General features: G+C 42.3%; 1 protein-coding gene across 1 annotated transcript in view; it reads left to right on the forward strand.

The window, feature by feature from the left end:
• The window catches only part of LOC135571224 (NACHT, LRR and PYD domains-containing protein 12-like), a 34274-nt gene extending 12431 nt beyond the window's left edge, over positions 1-21843 (forward strand). Inside the window, exons 2-12 of the mRNA XM_065017007.1 lie at positions 190-306; positions 620-704; positions 832-1060; positions 5830-7627; positions 7910-8083; positions 9643-9816; positions 12549-12605; positions 16827-16943; positions 20257-20430; positions 20617-20663; positions 21016-21843. Coding sequence (XP_064873079.1) covers positions 190-306; positions 620-704; positions 832-1060; positions 5830-7627; positions 7910-8083; positions 9643-9816; positions 12549-12605; positions 16827-16943; positions 20257-20430; positions 20617-20663; positions 21016-21545 — 3502 coding nt within the window. The 3' untranslated portion in view covers positions 21546-21843. The remainder of the gene's footprint in view (positions 1-189; positions 307-619; positions 705-831; positions 1061-5829; positions 7628-7909; positions 8084-9642; positions 9817-12548; positions 12606-16826; positions 16944-20256; positions 20431-20616; positions 20664-21015) is intronic.
• The last annotated feature ends 214 nt before the right edge of the window (positions 21844-22057 follow it).

Here is a 22057-nt window from a genome sequence, read left to right on the forward strand (position 1 = left end):
TATTAACATAAACATAACTTCTTTAAACAATAAAAGCTAATTTACGAACATTTCTGAAAATTGATAAATATAAATATCTGAACATGAATTTAAAGCGTTTAAACGTTATAGAATGAAACACTTCTTATGTTTCCCCATCTGAGCTCAGAGTAGATGAGAGATGTAATGTTTGTCTCTGTTGTGTTGAAGTCCAATCAAGCAGGAGAGACCAGCCTCCCCTGTACCCAGCTGTGTGTCTATGAAGAGTGACTGGTCTATGGATCCTCCTCTATACTTTAGAGAGGGAGACTTTTCTACTGAACAAAGGTAAGAAGAACTCATGGGTCATGGTCAGTGAGTTAAACAACACGGTCTCTAGTAATTTCTCCTCTTCCATTTTCCCATTTATTGTTGTTGTTTTCATAATCCATAGGCTAATGATTTTGTCAATTTTCATAGTCCTAAAACAATATTAAACAAACACAACATTCACTCTGTGTGTGTGTGTATGTGTGTGTGTGTGTGTGTGTGTGTGTGTGTGTGTGTGTGTGTGTGTGTGTGTGTGTGTGTGTGTGTGTGTGTGTGTGTGTGTGTGTGTACTCCCTGGATGAAGAGATGTAATCTCATGTTTTGTCCACAGAAACCAGCAGGAGAGATCAGAGTCAGAGATTCTCAGTTGTCAGTCTTCCCAGAGTCATCAAACAGACCTGGCCTCCATATTCAGTGTATGTGGTCCTGTTATGTACATTTGTTTTTTTACCTCAAGCAAAGTTGATGTGTCAAACATTCTTTAATGTGTTAATGAGAAAGCATTTTGTCTCTTGCTAAACTTATTTATTTGATTTATTTCAGTTGCTTGAAGAGAAAATTATGACATTTGTGAGGAACGAGCTGAAGATGTTCAAGAGGATTCTTAGTCCAGAACTCCCAGAAGGCTTTGAGAGTCAGAAGCAGGATAAGGAAGTGGTGGATGCTGAAGATGAGAAGCAGGAGAGCAGTGCCAGAGAGGGGGCTCTGAAGATCACACTGCACGTCCTGAGGAAAATGAACCAGAAGGAGCTTGCTGACACACTGGAGAAATGTAAGATCTGTCTGCCTCATGTTGAATGATGTTTTATAACATTTAAAAGCTGTAGCTAAAGTACAGCTAAAGTAGCTGTGTAACTCAATGATATTGTAGCAGCCTTAACACAACACCTAATGACCTCATCAAAAGCAGCAGGGATGTGTTGTGTTGGTTAATTTAGAGAGAGAGACAACATTAATAATACCATCAATAACACCAATAATAATATTTATTTTTTTATTTTTTTATTTCACCTTTATTTAACCAGGTAGGCTAGTTGAGAACAAGTTCTCATTTGCAACTGCGACCTGGCCAAGATAAAGTATAGCAGTGTGAACAGACAACACAGAGTTACACATGGAGTAAACAATTAACAAGTCCATAACACAGTAGAAAAAAGGGGAGTCTATATACATTGTGTGTAAAAGGCATGAGGAGGTAGGCAAATAATTAAAATTTTGCAGATTAACACTGGAGTGATAAATGATCAGATGGTCATGTACAGGTAGAGATATTGGTGTGCAAAAAGAGCAGCAAAGTAAATAAATATAAACAGTATGGGGATGAGGTAGGTAAAAATGGGTGGGCTATTTACCAATAGACTATGTACAGCTGCAGCGATCGGTTAGCTGCTCAGATAGCAGATGTTTGAAGTTGGTGAGGAGATAAAAGTCTCCAACTTCAGCGATTTTGCAATTCGTTCAGTCACAGGCAGCAGAGTACTGGAACGAAAGGCGGCCAAATGAGGTATTGGCTTTAGGGATGATCAGTGAGATACACCTGCTGGAGCGCGTGCTACGGATGGGTGTTGCCATCGTGACCAGTGAACTGAGATAAGGTGGAGCTTTACCTAGCATGGACTTGTAGATGACCTGGAGCCAGTGGGTCTGGCGACGAATATGTAGCGAGGGCCAGCCGACTAGAGCATACAAGTCGCAGTGGTGGGTGGTATAAGGTGCTTTAGTGACAAAACGGATGGCACTGTGATATAAACTGCATCCAGTTTGCTGAGTAGAGTGTTGGAAGCAATTTTGTAGATGACATGGCCAAAGTCGAGGACAGGTAGGATAGTCAGTTTTACTAGGGTAAGTTTGATGGCCGACTCTTGATTTGATTTTCGATTGGAGATGTTTGATATGAGTCTGGAAGGAGAGTTTACAGTCTAGCCAGACACCTAGGTACTTATAGATGTCCACATATTCAAGGTCGGAACCATCCAGGGTGGTGATGCTGGTCAGGCTTGCGGGTGCAGGCAGCGAACGGTTGAAAAGCATGCATTTGGTTTTACTAGCGTTTAAGAGCAGTTGAAGGTCGTTTGGAGGTTAGATAGCACAGTGTCCAAGGACGGGCCGGAAGTATATGGAATGGTGTCGTCTGCGTAGAGGTGCATCAGGGAATCGCCCGCAGCAAGAGCAACATCATTGATATATACAGAGAAAAGAGTCGGCCCGAGAATTGAACCCTGTGGCACCCCCATAGAGACTGCCAGAGGACCGGACAGCATGCCCTCCGATTTGACACACTGAACTCTGTCTGCAAAGTAATTGGTGAACCAGGCAAGGCAGTCATCCGAAAAACCGAGGCTACTGAGTCTGCCGATAAGAATATGGTGATTGACAGAGTCGAAAGCCTTGGCAAGGTCGATGAAGACGGCTGCACAGCACTGTCTTTTATCGATGGCGGTTATGATATCGTTTAGTACCTTGAGCGTGGCTGAAGTGCACCCGTGACCGGCTCGGAAACCAGGTTGGAGAAGCCAGGCGGAAGGCATGGCCAGCCGTTGAGAAATGCTTGTTGAAGTTTTCGATAATCATGGATTTATCGGTGGTGACCGTGTTACCTAGCCTCAGTGCAGTGGGCAGCTGGGAGGAGGTGCTCTTGTTCTCCATGGACTTCACAGTGTCCCAGAACTTTTGGAGTTGGAGCTACAGGATGCAAACTTCTGCCTGAAGAAGCTGGCCTTAGCTTTCCTGACTGACTGCGTGTATTGGTTCCTGACTTCCCTGAACAGTTGCATATCGCGGGACTATTCGATGCTATTGCAGTCCGCCACAGGATGTTTTTGTGCTGGTCGAGGGCAGTCAGGTCTGGAGTGAACCAAGGGCTGTATCTGTTCTTAGTTCTGCATTTTTGAACGGAGCATGCTTATCTAAAATGGTGAGGAAGTTACTTTTAAAGAATGCCCGGGCCAGGTCGGTTAGAAAGGCCTGCTCACAGAAGTGTTTTAGGAGCGTTTGACAGTGATGAGGGTGGTCGTTTGACTGCGGCTCCGTAGCGGATACAGGCAATGAGGCAGTGATCGCTGAGATCCTGGTTGAAGACAGCGGAGGTGTATTTGGAGGGCCAGTTGGTCAGGATGACGTCTATGAGGGTGCCCTTGTTTACAGAGTTAGGGTTGTACCTGGTGGGTTCCTTGATGATTTGTGTGAGATTGAGGGCATCTAGCTTAGATTGTAGGACTGCCGGGGTGTTAAGCATATCCCAGTTTAGGTCACCTAACAGAACAAACTCTGAAGCTAGATGGGGGGCGATAAATTCACAAATGGTGTCCAGGGCACAGCTGGGAGCTGAGGGGGGTCGGTAAGCAGGCGGCAACAGTGAGAGACTTATTTCTGGAGAGAGTGATTTTCAAAATTAGTAGTTCGAACTGTTTGGGTATGGACCTGGAAAGTAGGACATTACTTTGCAGGCTATCTCTGCAGTAGACTGCAACTCCTCCCCCTTTGGCAGTTCTATCTTGACGGAAGATGTTATAGTTGGGTATGGAAATCTCAGAATTTTGGTGGCCTTCCTGAGCCAGGATTCAGACACGGCAAGGACATCAGGGTTAGCAGAGTGTGCTAAAGCAGTGAGTAAAACAAACTTAGGGAGGAGGCTTCTGATGTTGACATGCATGAAACCAAGGCTTTTTCGATCACAGACGTCAACAAATGAGGGTGCCTGGGGACATGCAGGGCCTGGGTTTACTTCCACATCACCCGCGGAACAGAGAAGGAGTAGTATGAGGGTGCGGCTAAAGGCTATCAAAACTGGTCGCATAGAGCGTTGGGGACAGAGAATAAGAGGAGCAGGTTTCTGGGCATGGTAGAATATATTCAGGGCATAATGCGCAGACAGGGGTATGGTGGGGTGCGGGTACAGCGGAGGTAAGCCCAAGCACTGGGTGATGATGAGAGAGGTTGTATCTCTGGACATGCTGGTTTTAATGGGTGAGTCACCGCATGTGTGGGAGGTGGGACAAAGGAGGTATCAGGTGTATGAAGAGTGGAACTAGGGGCTCCATTGTAAACTAAAACAATGATAACTAACTTGAATAACAGTATACAAGGCATATTGACATTTTAGAGAGACATACAGCGAGGCATACAGTAATCACAGGTGTTGAATTGGGAGAGCTAGCTAAAACAGTAGGTGAGACAACAACAGCTAATCAGCTAGCACAACAACAGCAGGTAAAATGGCGTTAACTAGGCAGAGGGAGGGTCGGATTAACTACACACAGAGCCTGAGTGCGGCTGGGGCCGACAGATAAAACATAAACAAGCAGAATGGAGTACCGTGATTAATGGACAGTCCAGCATGCATCAGCTATGTAGCCAAGTGATCAGTGTCCAGGGGGCAGCGGTGGATTGGGCAGGGAAGCTGGACTGGCGAGTGTTATCCAGGTAAAAAAAACTAACAATGACTAAATAGCTTGTAGCTAGTTAGCTGGTTAGCTTCTGGAGGTTCTTGAGTGTGTTCTAAAAATTGAAAATAATAGCGATTCCGTATCACATTGGGTGAGGCAGGTTTCCGGAAGATATAAACAAATTAAAAATAGAAAGAGATAGAAAGTAAATATGGGTCCAGTGAGTGTTTGGGACGCGGCGATTCAGACGGTTAGCAGGCCTGTGCTAACAAGCTAACAGTTAGTAGGCCGGGGCTAAACAAGGTAGCAGTTAGCAGACCGGGGCTAAACAAGCTAGCAGTTAGCAGGCCGAATTAGCAAGCAAGGAGATAGCAATGGCTAGAGAGTTAGCCTTTGGGGGACGTCGTGATGGGGTGAGTCTGTTTATTCCTCTTCATGCGGTGACATCGATAGACCGGTCGTGGGTCCGGATATTGTAGCCCAGGAGTATGCTACGGTGGTAGCACAAGGGCTCTGGCCGGGCTAGCTTCAAGCTAAGTGGGTGGAAACGCTAGCCAGGAGTAATCATCCGGGGTTGCGGTTAGCTAGATTGCTAGTTGTGAAGATCCAGCTGAAGATGTTCCGTTTGCGGTGGGAATCCGGGGATAAAAAAATAGGTCCGTTATGCTCTGGTTAGAGTCGCGTTGTTCGAACTGGCAAGAGCTTTCCGAGCTAAAGGTTAGCTGATGACCGGTTAGCTGAAGACCGCTAGCATAGCTGGTAGTTAGTTGGCTAGCTTCAGTCGAGGGGTTCCGGATCCGAGGTAAATATAAATACTTTAGGAAAAATAGCTACATTGGGTGAGGCGGGTTGCAGGAGAGTATTTAGAAGTTGAGGTTTAGCTAAATGTTTTAAAAGATATGCGAAGAAAAATATGTAAAAATGAAAAAAAACCGATATATACAAAGGGACACGACACGACAAGACGTCTTACTGCTACGCCATCTTGTGAAAATATAATCAGTCACACCAGTCTGTAATGCATTATGAAAACATTTACACATTTATCAGACAGTTATTAAGAGAATAAATGATTATAATTTAACTTTATAACAGTCCTTCAATACTGTAGACATTAAAACAGACATAATATTAATATCCTCCGTGTTATTTCTTCATTCAGATGAGCTTGCTGTGATTTGCCAACGTAAACTCAAATCTAATCTAAAGAAGAAGTTTCAATGTGTATTTGAGGGGATCGCTAAACAAGGAAACCCAACACTTCTCAATAAGATCTACACAGAGCTCTACATCACAGAGGGTGGAACAGGAGAGGTCAATAATGAACATGAGCTGAGACAGATTGAGACAACAACCAGGAAACAAGCAAGACCAGAGACTGCAATCAAATGTAACGACATCTTCAAACCCTTAACTGGACAAGACAAACTTATCAGAACTGTTCTGACAAAGGGAGTCGCTGGCATTGGAAAAACAGTCTCTGTGCAGAAGTTCATTCTGGACTGGGCTGAAGGAAAAGCAAATCAGGATGTCCAATTTGTGTTTTCATTCCCTTTCCGGGAGCTGAATTTGATGAAAGGGGACAAACACACTTTGATTGAACTTCTCAATCACTTCTCAATGGAAACCAAACAATCAAGAATCTCCATCTACAGCAAGTACAAAGTTCTGTTCATCTTTGATGGTCTGGATGAGTGCCGACTGCCCCTAGACTTCCAGAAGAACAAGATCTGTTGGGACGTCACAGAGTCAACCTCAGTGGATGTTCTGCTGACAAATCTCATCAAGGGAAATCTGCTTCCCTCTGCTCTCCTCTGGATAACTACCCGACCTGCAGCAGCCAATAAGATACCTTCAGGATGTGTTGACCAGGTGACAGAGGTACGAGGGTTCAATGACCCACAGAAGGAGGAGTACTTCAGGAAGAGATTCAGGGATGAGGACCTGGCCAGCAGAATCATCTCACACATAAAGACATCAAGAAGCCTCCACATCATGTGCCACATTCCAGTCTTCTGTTGGATTTCTGCAACAGTCCTTGAACACATGCTGAAACATAAGAGAGAAGAGATGCCCAAGACACTGACTGAGATGTACACACACCTTGCTGTGTTTCATACCAAACAGAAGAATGAAAAGTATATTGGGAAAGAAGAGTCAGGTCCACACTGGAATAAAGAGAGCATTATGTCACTTGGAAAACTGGCTTTTCAACAGCTTGTGAAGGGTAATCTGATTTTCTATGAAGAAGACCTGAAAGAGGCTGGCATTGATGTCAATGAAGCCTCAGTCTACTCAGGATTGTGCACACAGCTCTTTAAAGAGGAATGTGGGCTGTACCAGGACAAGGTGTACTGCTTTGTTCATCTGAGCATTCAGGAGTTTCTGGCTGCTGTATATGTGTTCCTCTCATTCATCAACAACACTGAGAATCTAATATACAAACCGCAAACAAAGTCCAGGATCTTTTCTTCGCTGTTCAGAGACAAGCCTGAAGTTACTTTCTATAAGAGTGCTGTGGATAAAGCCTTACAAAGTAAGACGGGAAACCTGGACCTTTTCCTCCGCTTCCTTCTGGGCCTCTCACTGGAGTCCAATCAGAAGCACTTACGAGGTCTACTGACAAAGACAAGAAGCAGCTCACAGAGCCATGAAGAGACAGTCATGTACATCAAGGAGAAGATCAGGGAGAATCCCTCTCCAGAGAGGAGCATCAATCTGTTCCACTGTCTGAATGAACTGAATGACCATTCTCTTGTGGATGAGATCCAAAGCTTCCTGAGATCAGGAAGTCTCTCAAAACCCAAACTGTCACCTGCACAGTGGTCAGCTCTGGTCTTTGTGTTGCTGACTTCAGAAAAGGAGCTGGATGTGTTTGACCTGAAGAAATACTCCAGATCAGAGGAAGGTCTTCTGAGGCTGATGCCAGTGGTCAAAGCCTCCAGAGCTGCTCTGTGAGTAAATAAAATGACATATAAAGAACTAATCATCAGGAAGAAATATTCAGTTAGAGAAAAATATGTATTATAATATGTATATTATATTATATTGAATAACATATTCAATAAATTCATTGATTTTCACATTAGTATAACAATATGACCATACAATTCTAGGAGACGGAAGATGAATCTATATGTTGTTTGAGAGAATAAACCAAATGCATCTGCCATTGTCCTTCTACACTACTGGTGTTAAATTGTGTGTTTGTGAAGTCATGATGATCTCTTTGTCAGGCTGTCAGGCTGTGGAGTCACAGAGGAAGGCTGTGCTTCTCTGGTCTCAGCTCTGGAGTCAAACCCCTCACACCTGAGAGAGCTGGATCTGAGCTACAATGACCTGAATGATTCAGGAGTGAAGCTGCTCTCTGCTGGACTGGGGAATCCCCACTGTAAACTGGAGACTCTGAGGTCAGTATTCCTGTAGTTGGTCAACATGTGATAACTGTTCACCAGATCCACATGTGTTTACTAGACACACACAGTCCACACCATATGTGTTTGGACAGTGAAGCTTACAGTTTTAAATTTGGTGCTCCATCATTTTGAATTTGAGATAGAATGTTTCATATTAGGAGACAGTACAGAATGTCACCCTTTATTTAAAGGTATTTTCATGCATATATATTTTACACGTTATAAATGAAAACCCTTTATGTATCTAGTTCTCCCATTTGAAGAAGTCATAGTATTTTGGATAAATTATTTTAGTCATACGTTTAGTATTTGGTCCCATATTCCAAGCCTGTAGTGATTACATCAAGCTTGTGATTCTACTAACTTGTTGAATTAATTTGCAGTTTGTCTTGGTTGTGTTTTAGATGTTTTCCTAATAGAAACTGAATGGTGAATAATGTCCTGTCATTTTGGAGTCACTTCACTTGTATTGTCAGTAAGAATAGAAGATGTTTCTGAACACTTCTACATTCATGTGGATGCTACCATGATTATGAATAATCAGGAATGAATCGTCAATGATGATGAATGAGAAAGTTACAGAGGCACAAATATCACACCCCCTCTGTTGGTAATGGTGAGAGGTTAGCATGTTTTGTTGTAGCCTCTGCTATTGGTAACTGTGAGAGGTTAGCATGTTTTGTTGTAGCCTCTGTTATTGGTAATGGTGAGAGGTTAGCATGTTTTGTTGTAGCCTCTGTTATTGGTAATGGTGAGAGGTTAGCATGTTTTGTTGTAGCCTCTGTTATTGGTAATGGTGAGAGGTTAGCATGTTTTGTTGTAGCCTCTGTTATTGGTAATGGTGAGAGGTTAGCATGTTTTGTTGTAGCCTCTGTTATTGGTAATGGTGAGAGGGTAGTATGTTTTGTTGTTGCCTCTGTTATTGGTAATGGTGAGAGGTTAGCATGTTTTGTTGTAGCTTCTGTTATTGGTAATGGTGAGAGGTTAGCATGTTTTGTTGTAACCTCTGTTATTGGTAATGGTGAGAAGTTAGCATGTTTTGTTGTATCCTCTGTTATTGGTAATGGTGAGAGGTTAGCATGTTTTGTTGTAACCTCTGATATTGGTAATGGTGAGAGGTTAGCATGTTTTGTTGTAGCCTCTGTTATTGGTAATGGTGAGAGGTTAGCATGTTTTGTTGCAGCCTCTCTAACATTCTAACTCATTATTATCATGATTCATTCAATATCTTTTTTAATCATGGCATCCTCAGGATGAATCTAGTCGTGTTTAGAGACATGTTATCTACTCACTTATGAAGAACATTTCTCCAGTCATCATCCACTATTCAGTTAATAATCGACAAAACATAACCCAAAATATATCCAAAACAAACTATGAATGCATTAATGTCACCTCATATGAAACATTTGATTTCCAAACCATTAATTTATGAATAGATATGGAAGGTTTCAGGACACTGATATATCTGAATATGTTGAAAAAATATACTGCCACTATTTTCCCCACCAAAGAATATCAGTGTGATTTTAATATGATTTGACTCTTTGCAGGCTGTCAGGCTGTCTAGTCACAGAGAAAGGCTGTGCTTCTCTGGTCTCAGCTCTGAGGTCAAACCCCTCACACCTGAGAGAGCTGGACCTGAGTAACAATGACCTGAAGGATTCAGGAGTGAAGCTGCTCTCTGCTGGACTGGGGAATCCCCACTGTAAACTGGAGACTCTGAGGTCAGTATTCCTGTAGTTCAGGGGTGTCAAAGTCAAATGGACGGAGGGCCAAATAAAAAAATCAGCTACAAGACGAGGGCCGGACTGTTCGAATGTTCATTGAAAAATTTTTAAATGAGCATATAGTCTAGTGAACCTAATTGAACCTACTGAAACCTAACAAATATATTACAATATGATCAGATAAATAAAGCAATATTTTCTTATGGCTCTGTCAGTAATCTTTAATTTTCAACAGACACAAAAGACAAATTTCCTTTATATAAATATCCCCATAACATGAACATTAAATGAAAGAAACATTCAAGGCACCATCAGTAGACTATATTTTCTATTTTAGCAAAAGTGGGCTAAATTTACTTCAAAGAAAAAAACAATAATAGCAATTTTCTATCATCCACTCAACTGAAATATTTTAAAATATAATTGGATTGAAATACAAAAAAATAAAGTGCAAAAATCTATTAATCAAAAACAACACTTTGTTTAAGGACAAGTAACATGCAGTGAAAACAAATATTAAATTTTAACTTTTAAACTTGAACTGAGTAAAAACTCTAAATATGTGATTGCACAGTAATGTTCACTTGTTTGAGGTTGAGGTGATACTTGGTGGTGTCCCATCTTTTCCACAAGTTCATCAATGTTTTGGGGTAAGGCTCTGAGCTGAAGAAATCCTCAGAATTGAGTGGAGGTGTTCAGCAGTAAGTCGACTTCTGTGTGATGTTTTGTTCAGGTTCATCAAAGAAAACAGTTGTTCACACAGGTATGTGCTGCCAAACATGAACAGTGTTTGAGCAGCCTGGATGCGCAGCTGGGGCATTGTGCAGGGGAGGCTGGCGAACTCCGCAGCACCCAGGCTATTTTGCCCTCAGTGCATCAGCTTGGAGGTCAATCAACTCCATTTGGAGAGTTTGGTGGTGAGCTTTCCATCAACAGCAAATGGGTTACCGGAGTTCCAACCTGCTTTTTGTGCTTCAAAGTCAGCAAATCGGACTGTCGAAAGTCAGCGGCAAGCATACCTATTTTATCAGCCAACTGTGTGCTCGGGAACACACTGGTAGACAAACTTCTCTTTCATGGTCTGGTAGCTGGGAAAGTGGCTCAAATTTTCTTTCCGCATCTGCGTCTCCCCAGAGTCAGTTTGGTTTTAAATGCCTTCACTGTACTGTACATATCAGAGATGACACGATCCCGACCCTGCAGCTGCAAGTTTATTGCATTCAGATGACTCGTAATGTCACACAGAAAAGCCATTTCACACAGAAACATTTCAAGTCTCGGAGTTGTGTTGTGTCTTTCCCTTTGCTGTCCAAGAACAGACAAATCTCCTCACAAGCTCGAAACATCTTTGAAGCACCTTTCCTGGCAAGCCATCGCACCTCTGTGTGATAAGGCAAATCACCATGCTCCGTTTCTAACTCCGTCAGAAATGCCTTGAACTGGCGGTGATTCAAACACTTGGCTCTGATAAAGTTAACTGTGCGCGTGATGATGCTCATTACATGCTCCATTTTCAAGGCTTTACCGCAGGGGCTTCCTGGTGTATGATACAATGATAAGCTGTCAGCTCACCTGTCGCGTTTTCCTCTTGCATCTTTTCCCGTATCTTATCCACAAGTCCGCTCCTGTGTCCCACACATTAGGTGCTCCTCATTAAATCCACGAGTTTTGTGAAGTCAGCTCCATCTCATTTACACATCTTGACAGGCTCTTCAGTCACAAATCATGCCCCGTAGTTGTGCCATGCATAGGACGTAAAGCCAAAAACTCCTCTGTCACGCTTAGGTTGGAGTCCATCCGAGGATGAAAATTGACAACTGGGCAATGTCAGAAATGTCGGTGCTCTCATCCACAGCCAAGGAATATGCAATCAAATCTTTCCCTTTTTCACAAGCTGCTCTTTTAGATTGATGGACAACTGGTCTACTCTCTCGGCAATGGTGTTTCTGCTCAGACTCACATTTAAAAGAGTTGCCTTTTTCTGGGCAAACTTCGTCACAAACTTTAATCATGCAGTTTTGATGAAATCCCCCTCCGTAAATGGCCGGGCTGATTTAGCGATCTCTTCTGCCAAAATAAAACTGGCCTTGACAGCAGCCTGGCCTTGTGATTTGGCTTTTTTGAACAGAGCCTGTCGAGATTTGAGGCCTCGTTTGTAATTCCTCTGCCTTTTGTAGCCTTTGTTCCATGTCCATATTCTTGTTTTTGTCCTCGTGTTTCGTTTCATAATGTCGTCTCAGATTATACTCTTTCAGTACCGCCACTTTTCTCCACACAGAAGACACACAGGTTTTCCAGCTACCTTCGTGAACATATACTCCGACTCCCACCTTGTTTGAAACCCTGTTCTCAGTATCCACCTTCCGTTTTGCCATTTTTGATGGGTATCTGAAAGTTAATTTTACTGTGATGCTGACACTGCTGTGCCAATAAATATTGAAATGAAGCAGCCTACTGCTTTGTTGTCACCTTTGCATTGTAATGGGAAATGTTAGCATGTTTTGTGTAAAAGATCTGGGGCTGCCGGCTTGCTGTTTTGGGCTCGGTTCTAATAATAAATCAAGATCATCCCAGGGTTGTAAAAAACCTTCTTGCGGGCGGATGTGGCCCGGGCCTTGACTCTGACATATGTGCTGTAGTTGGTCAATGGTGATAACTGTTCACCAGATCTATACATGTTTCTATATTTCATTTGAAAAAGTCACAATTACATGATGTTCTCTTTGCAGGCTGTCAGGCTGTCTAGTCACAGAGGAAGGCTGTGCTTCTCTGGTCTCAGCTCTGAGGTCAAACCCCTCACACCTGAGAGAGCTGGACCTGAGCTACAATCACCCAGGAGACTCAGGAGTCAGACTGCTCTCTGCTGGACTGGAGGATCCACACTGCAGACTGGAGAAACTCAAGTATGTAGAGGGTTTAAGTCAATTTTCATATCAGACATGTTGGACTTATCAGGCTAGTTAAGACAAACATTCTGACCACCACCTGGACAAAGTTATATGCTGTGTGTGTGTGTGTCCAGTGTGTGTCCTGTATCTGTCCATTGTGTGTGTCCTTTCAAACACACACTGGACACACTGGCAAGACACACTCACTGAACACACACTGGACACACTGGCAAGACACACTCACTGAACATTCACACTGGACACACATAGGACACCAACAGGACACACACACACACACACACACACACACACACACACACACACACACACACACACTGGACACACATAGGACACCAACAGGACACACACACATAGGACACCAACAGGACACACACACACACTGGACACAATATTTTGCTCATTACCTTCCACAGCAATAATTGTTTCACCACAGGGGTGTTGTGGTTAACTAACTGGATATTCTGTTAATTTTCACATATCAATCACAATTAAAGCTTATTGTCCTTCTACATGTACATTCTACTGGTGTTAAATGAACAGTGTGTTTATGAAGTCATGATGATCTCTTTGTCAGCCTGTCAGGCTGTCTAGTCACAGAGGAAGGCTGTGCTTCTCTGGTCTCAGCTCTGAGGTCAAACCCTTCACACCTGAGAGAGCTGGACCTGAGCTACAATCACCCAGGAGACTCAGGAGTCAGACTGCTCTCTGCTGGACTGGAGGATCCACACTGCAGACTGGAGAAACTCAAGTATGTAGAGGGTTTATGTCAATGTTCATATCAGACATGTTGGACTTATCAGGCTGGTTAAGACAAACATTCTGACCACCTGGACAAAGTTGTATGCTGTGTGTGTGTGTGTGTGTCCTGTGTGTGTCCATTGTGTTTGGCCATTGTGTGTGTCCTTTCAAACACACTGGCATACTTTACACACGCACACACTGGACACACTGGCAAGACACACTCACTAAACACACACTTAACACACACTGGACACACTGGCAAGACACACTCACTAAACACACACTTAACACACACTGGACACACTGGCAAGACACACTCACTGAACACACACTTAACACACACTGGACACACTGGCAAGACACACTCACTAAACACACACTTAACACACACTGGACACACTGGCAAGACGCACTCACTGAACATTCACACTGGACACACATAGGACACCAACAGGACACACACACACACACACACACACACACACTGGACACACATAGGACACCAACAGGACACACACACACACACACACACACACACTGGACACAATATGTTGCTCATTACCTTCCACAGCAATAATTGTTTCACCACAGGGGTGTTGTGGTTAACTAACTGGATATTCTGTTAATTTTCACATATCAATCACAATTAAAGCTTATTGTCCTTCTACATGTACATTCTACTCATTAAATCAACAGTGTGTTTGTGAAGTCATGATGATCTCTTTGTCAGGCTGTCAGGCTGTGGAGTCACAGAGGAAGGCTATGCTTCTCTGCTCTCAGCTCTGAGGTCAAACCCCTCACACCTGAGAGAGTTGGATCTGAGTAACAACGACCTGAAGCATTCAGGAGTGAAGCTGCTCTCTGCTGGACTGGGGAATCCCCACTGTAAACTGGAGACTCTGAGGTCAGTATTCCTGTAGTTGGTCAACAAGTGATAACTGTTCACCAGATCCACATGTGTTTACCAGACACACATAGTCCACACCATATGTGTTTGGACAGTGAAGCTTACAGTTTAATGTGGTGCTTTGCTCCAGCATTTTGGATTTGAGGTAGAATGTTTCATATTAGATGACAGTACAGAATGTCACCTTATCTTGGTAATGGTGAGAGGTTAGCATGTTTTGTTGTAGCCTCTGTTATTGGTAATGGTGAGAGTTTAGCATGTTTTGTTGTAGCCTCTGTTATTGGTATCGGTGAGAGGTTAGCATGTTTTGTTGTAGTCTGTTATTGGTAATGGTGAGAGGTTAGCATGTTTTGTTGTTGCCTCTGTTATTGGTAATGGTGAGAGAATAGCATGTTTTGTTGTAGTCTCTTTTATTGGTAATGGTGAGAGAATAGCATGTTTTGTTGTAGTCTCTGTTATTGGTAATGGTGAGAGGTTAGTATGTTTTGTTGTAGCCTCTGTTATTGGTAATGGTGAGAGGTTAGCATGTTGTTGCAGTCTCTGTTATTGGTATTGGTGAGAGGTTAGAATGTTTTGTTGTAACCACTGTTATTGGTAATGGTGAGAGGTTAGCATGTTTTGTTGTAACCACTGTTATTGGTAATGGTGAGAGGTTAGCATGTTTTGTTGTAGTCTCTGTTATTGGTAATGGTGAGAGGTTAGCATGTTTTGTTGTAGTCTCTGTTATTGGTAATTATGAGAGGTTAGAACGTTTTGTTGTAGCCTCTGTTATTGGTAATGGTGAGAGGTTAGCATGTTTTGTTGTAGTCTGTTATTGGTAATGGTGAGAGGTTAGCATGTTTTGTTGTAGCCTCTGTTATTGGTAGTGGTGAGAGGTTAGCATGTTTTGTTGTAGTCTGTTATTGGTAATGGTGAGAGGTTAGCATGTGTTGTTGTAGTCTGTTATTGGTAATGGTGAGAGGTTAGTATGTTTTGTTGTAGCCTCTGTTATTGGTAGTGGTGAGAGGTTAGCATGTTTTGTTGTATCCTCTGTTATTGGTAATGGTGAGAGGTTAGCATGTTATGTTGTATCCTCTGTTATTTGTAATGGTGGGAGGTTAGCATGTTTTGTTGCAGCCTCTGTTATTGCTAATGATGAGAGGTTAGCATGTTTTGTTGTGGCCTGTGTTATTGGTAATGGTGAGAGGTTAGCGTGTTTTGTTGTATCCTCTGATATTGGTAATGGTGAGAGGTTAGCATGTTTTGTTGTATCCTCTGTTATTTGTAATGGTGGGAGGTTAGCATGTTTTGTTGCAGCCTCTGTTATTGCTAATGATGAGAGGTTAGCATGTTTTGTTGTAGCCTCTGTAATTGGTAGTGGTGAGAGGTTAGCATGTTTTGTTGTAACCTCTGATATTGGTAATGGTGAGAGGTTAGAATGTTTTGTTGTAGTCTCTGTTATTGGTAACTGTGAGAGGTTAGCATGTTTTGTTGTAACCACTGTTATTGGTAATGGTGAGAGGTTAGCATGTTTTGTTGTAACCTCTGTTATTGGTAATGGTGAGAGGTTAGCATGTTTTGTTGTAGTCTACTGGTCGAAGTATTTTGTGTTTATCTTCATGTTTGGATCAGGCCAGGGTGTGGCATGGGGTTTTTGTATTGTGGTGTGTTTTGTCTTGGGGTTTTGGTGTGTATTGGGATTGTAGCTAGTGGGGTGATCTAGCAAAGTCTATGGCTGTCTGGAGTGGTTCTCAATCAGAGGCAGGTGTTTATCGTTGTCTCTGATTGGGAACCATATTTAGGCAGCCATATTCTGTGAGTGTTTTGGTGGGTGATTGTCCTTAGTGTCTTTGTTCCTGTCGCTGTGTTAGTTGACACAAGTTATAGGCTGTTTCGGTTTTCGTTACGTTTATTGTTTTGTAGTGATTCGTGTAACGTTTGTTTATTAAATTATGGATCGCAATCTACACGCTGCATTTTGGTCCGACTCTCCTTCACTAAAAGAGAACCGTTCCAGACTGTCTTTTGACTGATACTGCTTTTTAACCTGTCTGTTCAGTCTTTAAAAATATTTGTACTATACATGTTTCTATCTACAAGCAATACTTGGATAATTTGTCATTTCTAATAATGATGCATTCATTTATGAATATATGACATGTTTCAGGACACTGATATATCTGAAAATATTCTGCCACTATTTTCACCAAGAATAGCAGTGTGATTTTTAAATGATTTGACTCTTTGCAGGCTGTCAGGCTGTCTAGTCACAGAGGAAGGCTGTGCTTCTCTGGTCTCTGCTCTGTGGTCAAACCCAACACATTTTTCGTGCAGAGGTTACAGTGTAAACAGGGAAAGCTAAGCTTAACATTTTAATACAACCTGTCTGTCTTTGTATGTCTTCTGTGTTTCAGACTCACTGGCTGTAAACTCACAGACACATCCTGTAAAGTGTTGGCCTCAGTTCTCAGTTCAAACCCCTCACACCTGAGAGAGCTGGACCTGAGTAACAATGACCTGAAGGATTCAGGAGTGAAGCTGCTCTCTGCTGGACTGGGGAATCCCCACTGTAAACTGGAGACTCTGAGGTCAGTATTCCTGTAGTTGGTCAACAAGTGATAACTGTTCACCAGATCCACATGTGTTTACCAGACACACATAGTCCACACCATATGTGTTTGGACAGTGAAGCTTACAGTTTTAAATGTGGTGCTTTGCTCCAGAATTTTGGATTTGAGATAGAATGTTTCATATTAGGAGACAGTACAGAATGTCACCTTTTATTTAAAGGTATTCATCCATATACAGTCGTGGCCAAAAGTTTTGAGAATGACACAAATAGTCATTTCCACAAAGTTTGCTGCTTCAGTGTCTAGATATTTTTGTCAGATGTTACTATGGAATACTGAAGTATAATTACAAGCATTTCATAAGTGTCAAAGGCTTTTATTGACAATTACATTTTTTATTTTTTTTTATTTAACCAGGTAAGCAAGTTGAGAACAATTTCTCATTTACAATTGCGACCTGGCCAAGATAAAGCAAAGCAGTTCGACAGATACAACGACAGAGTTACACATGGAGTAAAACAAACATACAGTCAATAATACTGTATAAACAAGTCTATATACAATGTGAGCAAATGAGGTGAGAAGGAAGGTAAAGGCAAGAAAGGCCATGGTGGCAAAGTAAATACAATATAGCAAGTAAAACACTGGAATGGTAGTTTTGCAATGGAAGAATGTGCAAAGTAGAAATAAAAATAATGGGGTGCAAAGGAGCTAAATAAATAAATTAAATACAGTTGGGAAAGAGGTAGTTGTTTGGGCTAAATTATAGGTGGGCTATGTACAGGTGCAGTAATCTGTAAGATGCTCTGACAGTTGGTGCTTAAAGCTAGTGAGGGAGATAAGTGTTTCCAGTTTCAGAGATTTTTGTAGTTCGTTTCCAGTCATTGGCAGCAGAGAACTGGAAGGAGAGGCGGCCAAAGAAAGAATTGGTTTTGGGGGTGACCAGAGAGATATACCTGGTGCGGCGTGTATAACAACATGAAGTTGAAGCAAAGAATCAATATTTGCAGTGTTGACCCTTCTTTTCCAAGACCTCTGCACTCCACCCTGGCATGCTGTCAATTACCTTCTGGGCCACATCCTGACTGATGGCATGCTGTCAATTAACTTCTGGGCCACATCCTGACTGATGGCATGCTGTCAATTAACTTCTGGGCCACATCCTGACTGATGGCATGCTGTCAATTAACTTCTGGGCCACATCCTGACTGATGGCATGCTGTCAATTAACTTCTGGGCCATATCCTGACTGATGGCATGCTGTCAATTAACTTCTGGGCCACACCCTGACAGATGGCATGCTGTCAATTAACTTCTGGGCCACATCCTGACTGATGGCATGCTGTCAATTAACATCTGGGCCACATCCTGACTGATGGCATGCTGTCAATTACCTTCTGGGCCACATCCTGACTGATGGCATGCTGTCAATTAACATCTGGGCCACATCCTGACTGATGGCATGCTGTCAATTACCTTCTGGGCCACATCCTGACTGATGGCATGCTGTCAATTAACTTCTGGGCCACATCCTGACTGATGGCATGCTGTCAATTAACTTCTGGGCCACATCCTGACTGATGGCATGCTGTCAATTAACTTCTGGGCCACACCCTGACTGATGACATGCTGTCAATTAACTTCTGGGCCACATCCTGCCTGACTGATGGCAGCCCATTCTTGCATAATCAATGCTTGGAGTTTGTCAGAATATGTGGGTTGATGTTTCGATGTTTTGTTCCCAGAGCCACTTAGTTATCACTTTCTCCTTATGGCAAGGTCCTCCATCATGCTGGAAAAGGCATTGTTCGTCACCAAACTGTTCCTGGATGGTTGGGAGAAGTTGCTCTTGGAGGATGTGTTGGTACCATTCTTTATTCATGGCTGTGTTCTTAGGCAAAATTGTGAGTGATCCCACTCCCTTGGCTGAGAAGCAACACCACACATGAATGGTCTCAGGATGCTTTACTGTTATTATAGTGTATTAAAGTAGTCATACGTTTAGTATTTGGTCCCATATTCCATGCCTACAGTGATTACATCAAGCTTGTGATTCTACTAACTTGTTGAATGTATTTCCAGTTTGTTTTGGTTGTGTTTTAGATGTTTCCTAATAGAAACTGAATGGTGAATAATGTCCTGTCATTTTGGAGTCACTTCACTTGTATTGTCAGTAAGAATAGAAGATGTTTCTGAACACTCCTACATTCATGTGGATGCTACCATGATTATGAATAACAATGAAATAATTGTGAATGATGATGAATGAGAAAGTTACTGAGGCACAAAGATCAGAATAAATGCTGACCTCCCCTGTTATTGGTAATGGTGAGAGGTTAGCATGTTTTGTTGTAGCCTCTGTAACTATCTCACTCTATTATTCATGATTCATTCAATTCTCAATCATGGCATCACAGTCTTGATGTAGTCATTATGATCCATGAATATGGGACCAAATTCTGTTGACTACTTTAATACACTATGAGTGAATTGGTCAGAATACTTATGACTTCAAATAGACTCGATACATTTTCTAAATTTTGAAACATATATGTATTAAAATATCCTCAAATAAATGGTGACATTATATACTGTCACCTCATATGAAACATTTGATCTCAAATCCAAAATGCTGGAGTATAGAGACACATTTAACATGTTAGCTTAACTGTCTAAATAGATATGGTGTGGACTGTATACTCAATACAATCTAAATCTGATACCTCACTGTCTAAATAGATATAGTGTGGACTGTATACTCAATAAAATCTAAATCTGATACCTCACTGTCTAAATAGATATGGTGTGGACTGTATACTCAATACAATCTAAATCTGATACCTCACTGTCTAAATAGATATGGTGTGGACTGTTTACTCAATACAATCTAAATCTGATACCTCACTGTCTCAATAGATATGGTGTGGACTGTATACTCAATACAATCTAAATCTGATTCCTCACTGTCTAAATAGATATGGTGTGGACTGTTTACTCAATACAATCTGAATCTGATACCTCACTGTCTAAATAGATATGGTGTGGACTGTATACTCAATACAATCTAAATCTGATTCCTCACTGTCTTTTGACTGATACTGCTTTTTAAACTGGTCTGGTCAGTCTACTCAAATATTTTTACTATACATTTTGCTCTCTTCAAGCAATACTTTGATAATGTGTCCTTTCTAATAATGAACCATTCATTTATGAATAGATATGGAAGGATTCAGGACACTGATTTATCTGAATATGTTGAAAAAATATACTGTCCCTATTTTCACCACCAAAGAATATCAGTGTGGTTTTAATATGATTTGACTCTTTGCAGGCTGTCAGGCTGTCTAGTCACAGAGGAAGGCTGTGCTTCTCTGGTCTCAGCTCTGAGGTCAAACCCCTCACACCTGAGAGAGCTGGACCTGAGCTACAATCACCCAGGAGACTCAGGAGTCAGACTGCTCTCTGCTGGACTGGAGGATCCACACTGCAGACTGGAGAAACTCAAGTATGTAGAGGGTTTATGTCAATGTTCATATCATACATGTTTGACTTATCGGGCTAGTTAAGACAAACATTCATCCCACCACTTGGACAAAGTTATATGCTGTGTGTGAGTCTCCAGTGTGTGTGTGTGTGTGTGAGTTCAGGTGTATCCCTCAATGACTGTCTGTTCTTCTGCTTACCGCTACAGTGTGGAACATGGTGGAGAGAACAGAATAAAACCTGGGCTTAGAAAATGTGAGTGTTGACTGCTGTGAAGAATATGACTAAGAATAAGTCTTAATTCAAGTCAATGTCAAAGACCACCATCATTACTTACTTGGTCATATTAAATATCAGCTGTAGTTCTACAGAAATCAGGGACACCAAAGTTTACAAAGAGTTGCTTTGACAATGTGTGTGTGTGTAATTAAGCTGAATAAGTGTGTTTATATTACCATACAGTATAACTGACAAAAGTCTCAAGTTACCTTAACTTCTCCTTTTGATACCTAGAAACATCTACATTAAATGAATTAGTGAAAAGTGAGTTAACATTCTAATGTGAATGATGATGATTTCTAATATTGTGTCTGGTTTCATCCATCAGATGTCTGTGATCTCACACTGGACCCAAACACAGTAGACAGACTCCTCTCTCTGTCTGAGGAGAACAGAAAGGTGACATGTAGGAGAGAGAAGCAGCCGTATCCTGATCACCCAGAGAGATTTGAGGACTGTGGACAGGTGCTGTGTAGAGAGGGTCTGACTGGGCGCTGTTACTGGGAGGTAGAGTGGAGTGGAAGAGGGGCTGTTATAGGAGTGACATATAAAGGAATCAGCAGGAGAGGAGGGGTTAAGGACTGTTGTCTTGGATACAATGACAAGTCCTGGTGTATGTCCTGCTCTGACAACAGTTACATTGCCTGGCACAATGATAAACCCACTACCATAGACGTCCCCTCCTCCAGCTCCCACAGAGTAGGAGTGTGTCTGGACTGGCCAGCCGGCACTCTGTCCTTCTATAGAGCCTCCTCTGACACACTGACCCACCTGATCACATTCACCTCCACATTCACTGAGCCCCTCTATCCAGGGTTTCATCTTTGGGGTTGTGGCGACTCAGTGTCCCTGAAATAATAGTAATTGTCACACAGACATTGTGATATACACACACACACACACACACTGGACACACACACACACATTGGACACAGTGGACACACACAGACTGGACACACTGGACACACACACACACTGGACAAACACACACACACACTGGACACACACAAGCTAGACACACACACATTGGACACAGACTGGACACACACACAGACTGGACACACACACACTGGACTCACACACCCACACACACTTGATACACACACACACACTGGACACACAGATTGGCAAACACACACACACACACTGAACAAAAACACACACACACTGGACACACACACACTGGATACACACACACACACTGGACACACACTGGATACACACACACACACACACACTGGAAACACACACTGGACACACACACACACTGGACACACACTGGACACGCACACAGGACAAACACACACACTTGACAAACACGCACACACACACACACATTTGGCACGCACGCACACACACACACGCACACA

Source organism: Oncorhynchus nerka, unplaced genomic scaffold, assembly GCF_034236695.1.
Source record: "Oncorhynchus nerka isolate Pitt River unplaced genomic scaffold, Oner_Uvic_2.0 unplaced_scaffold_686, whole genome shotgun sequence".
Classification (NCBI taxonomy): Eukaryota; Metazoa; Chordata; class Actinopteri; order Salmoniformes; family Salmonidae; genus Oncorhynchus; species Oncorhynchus nerka.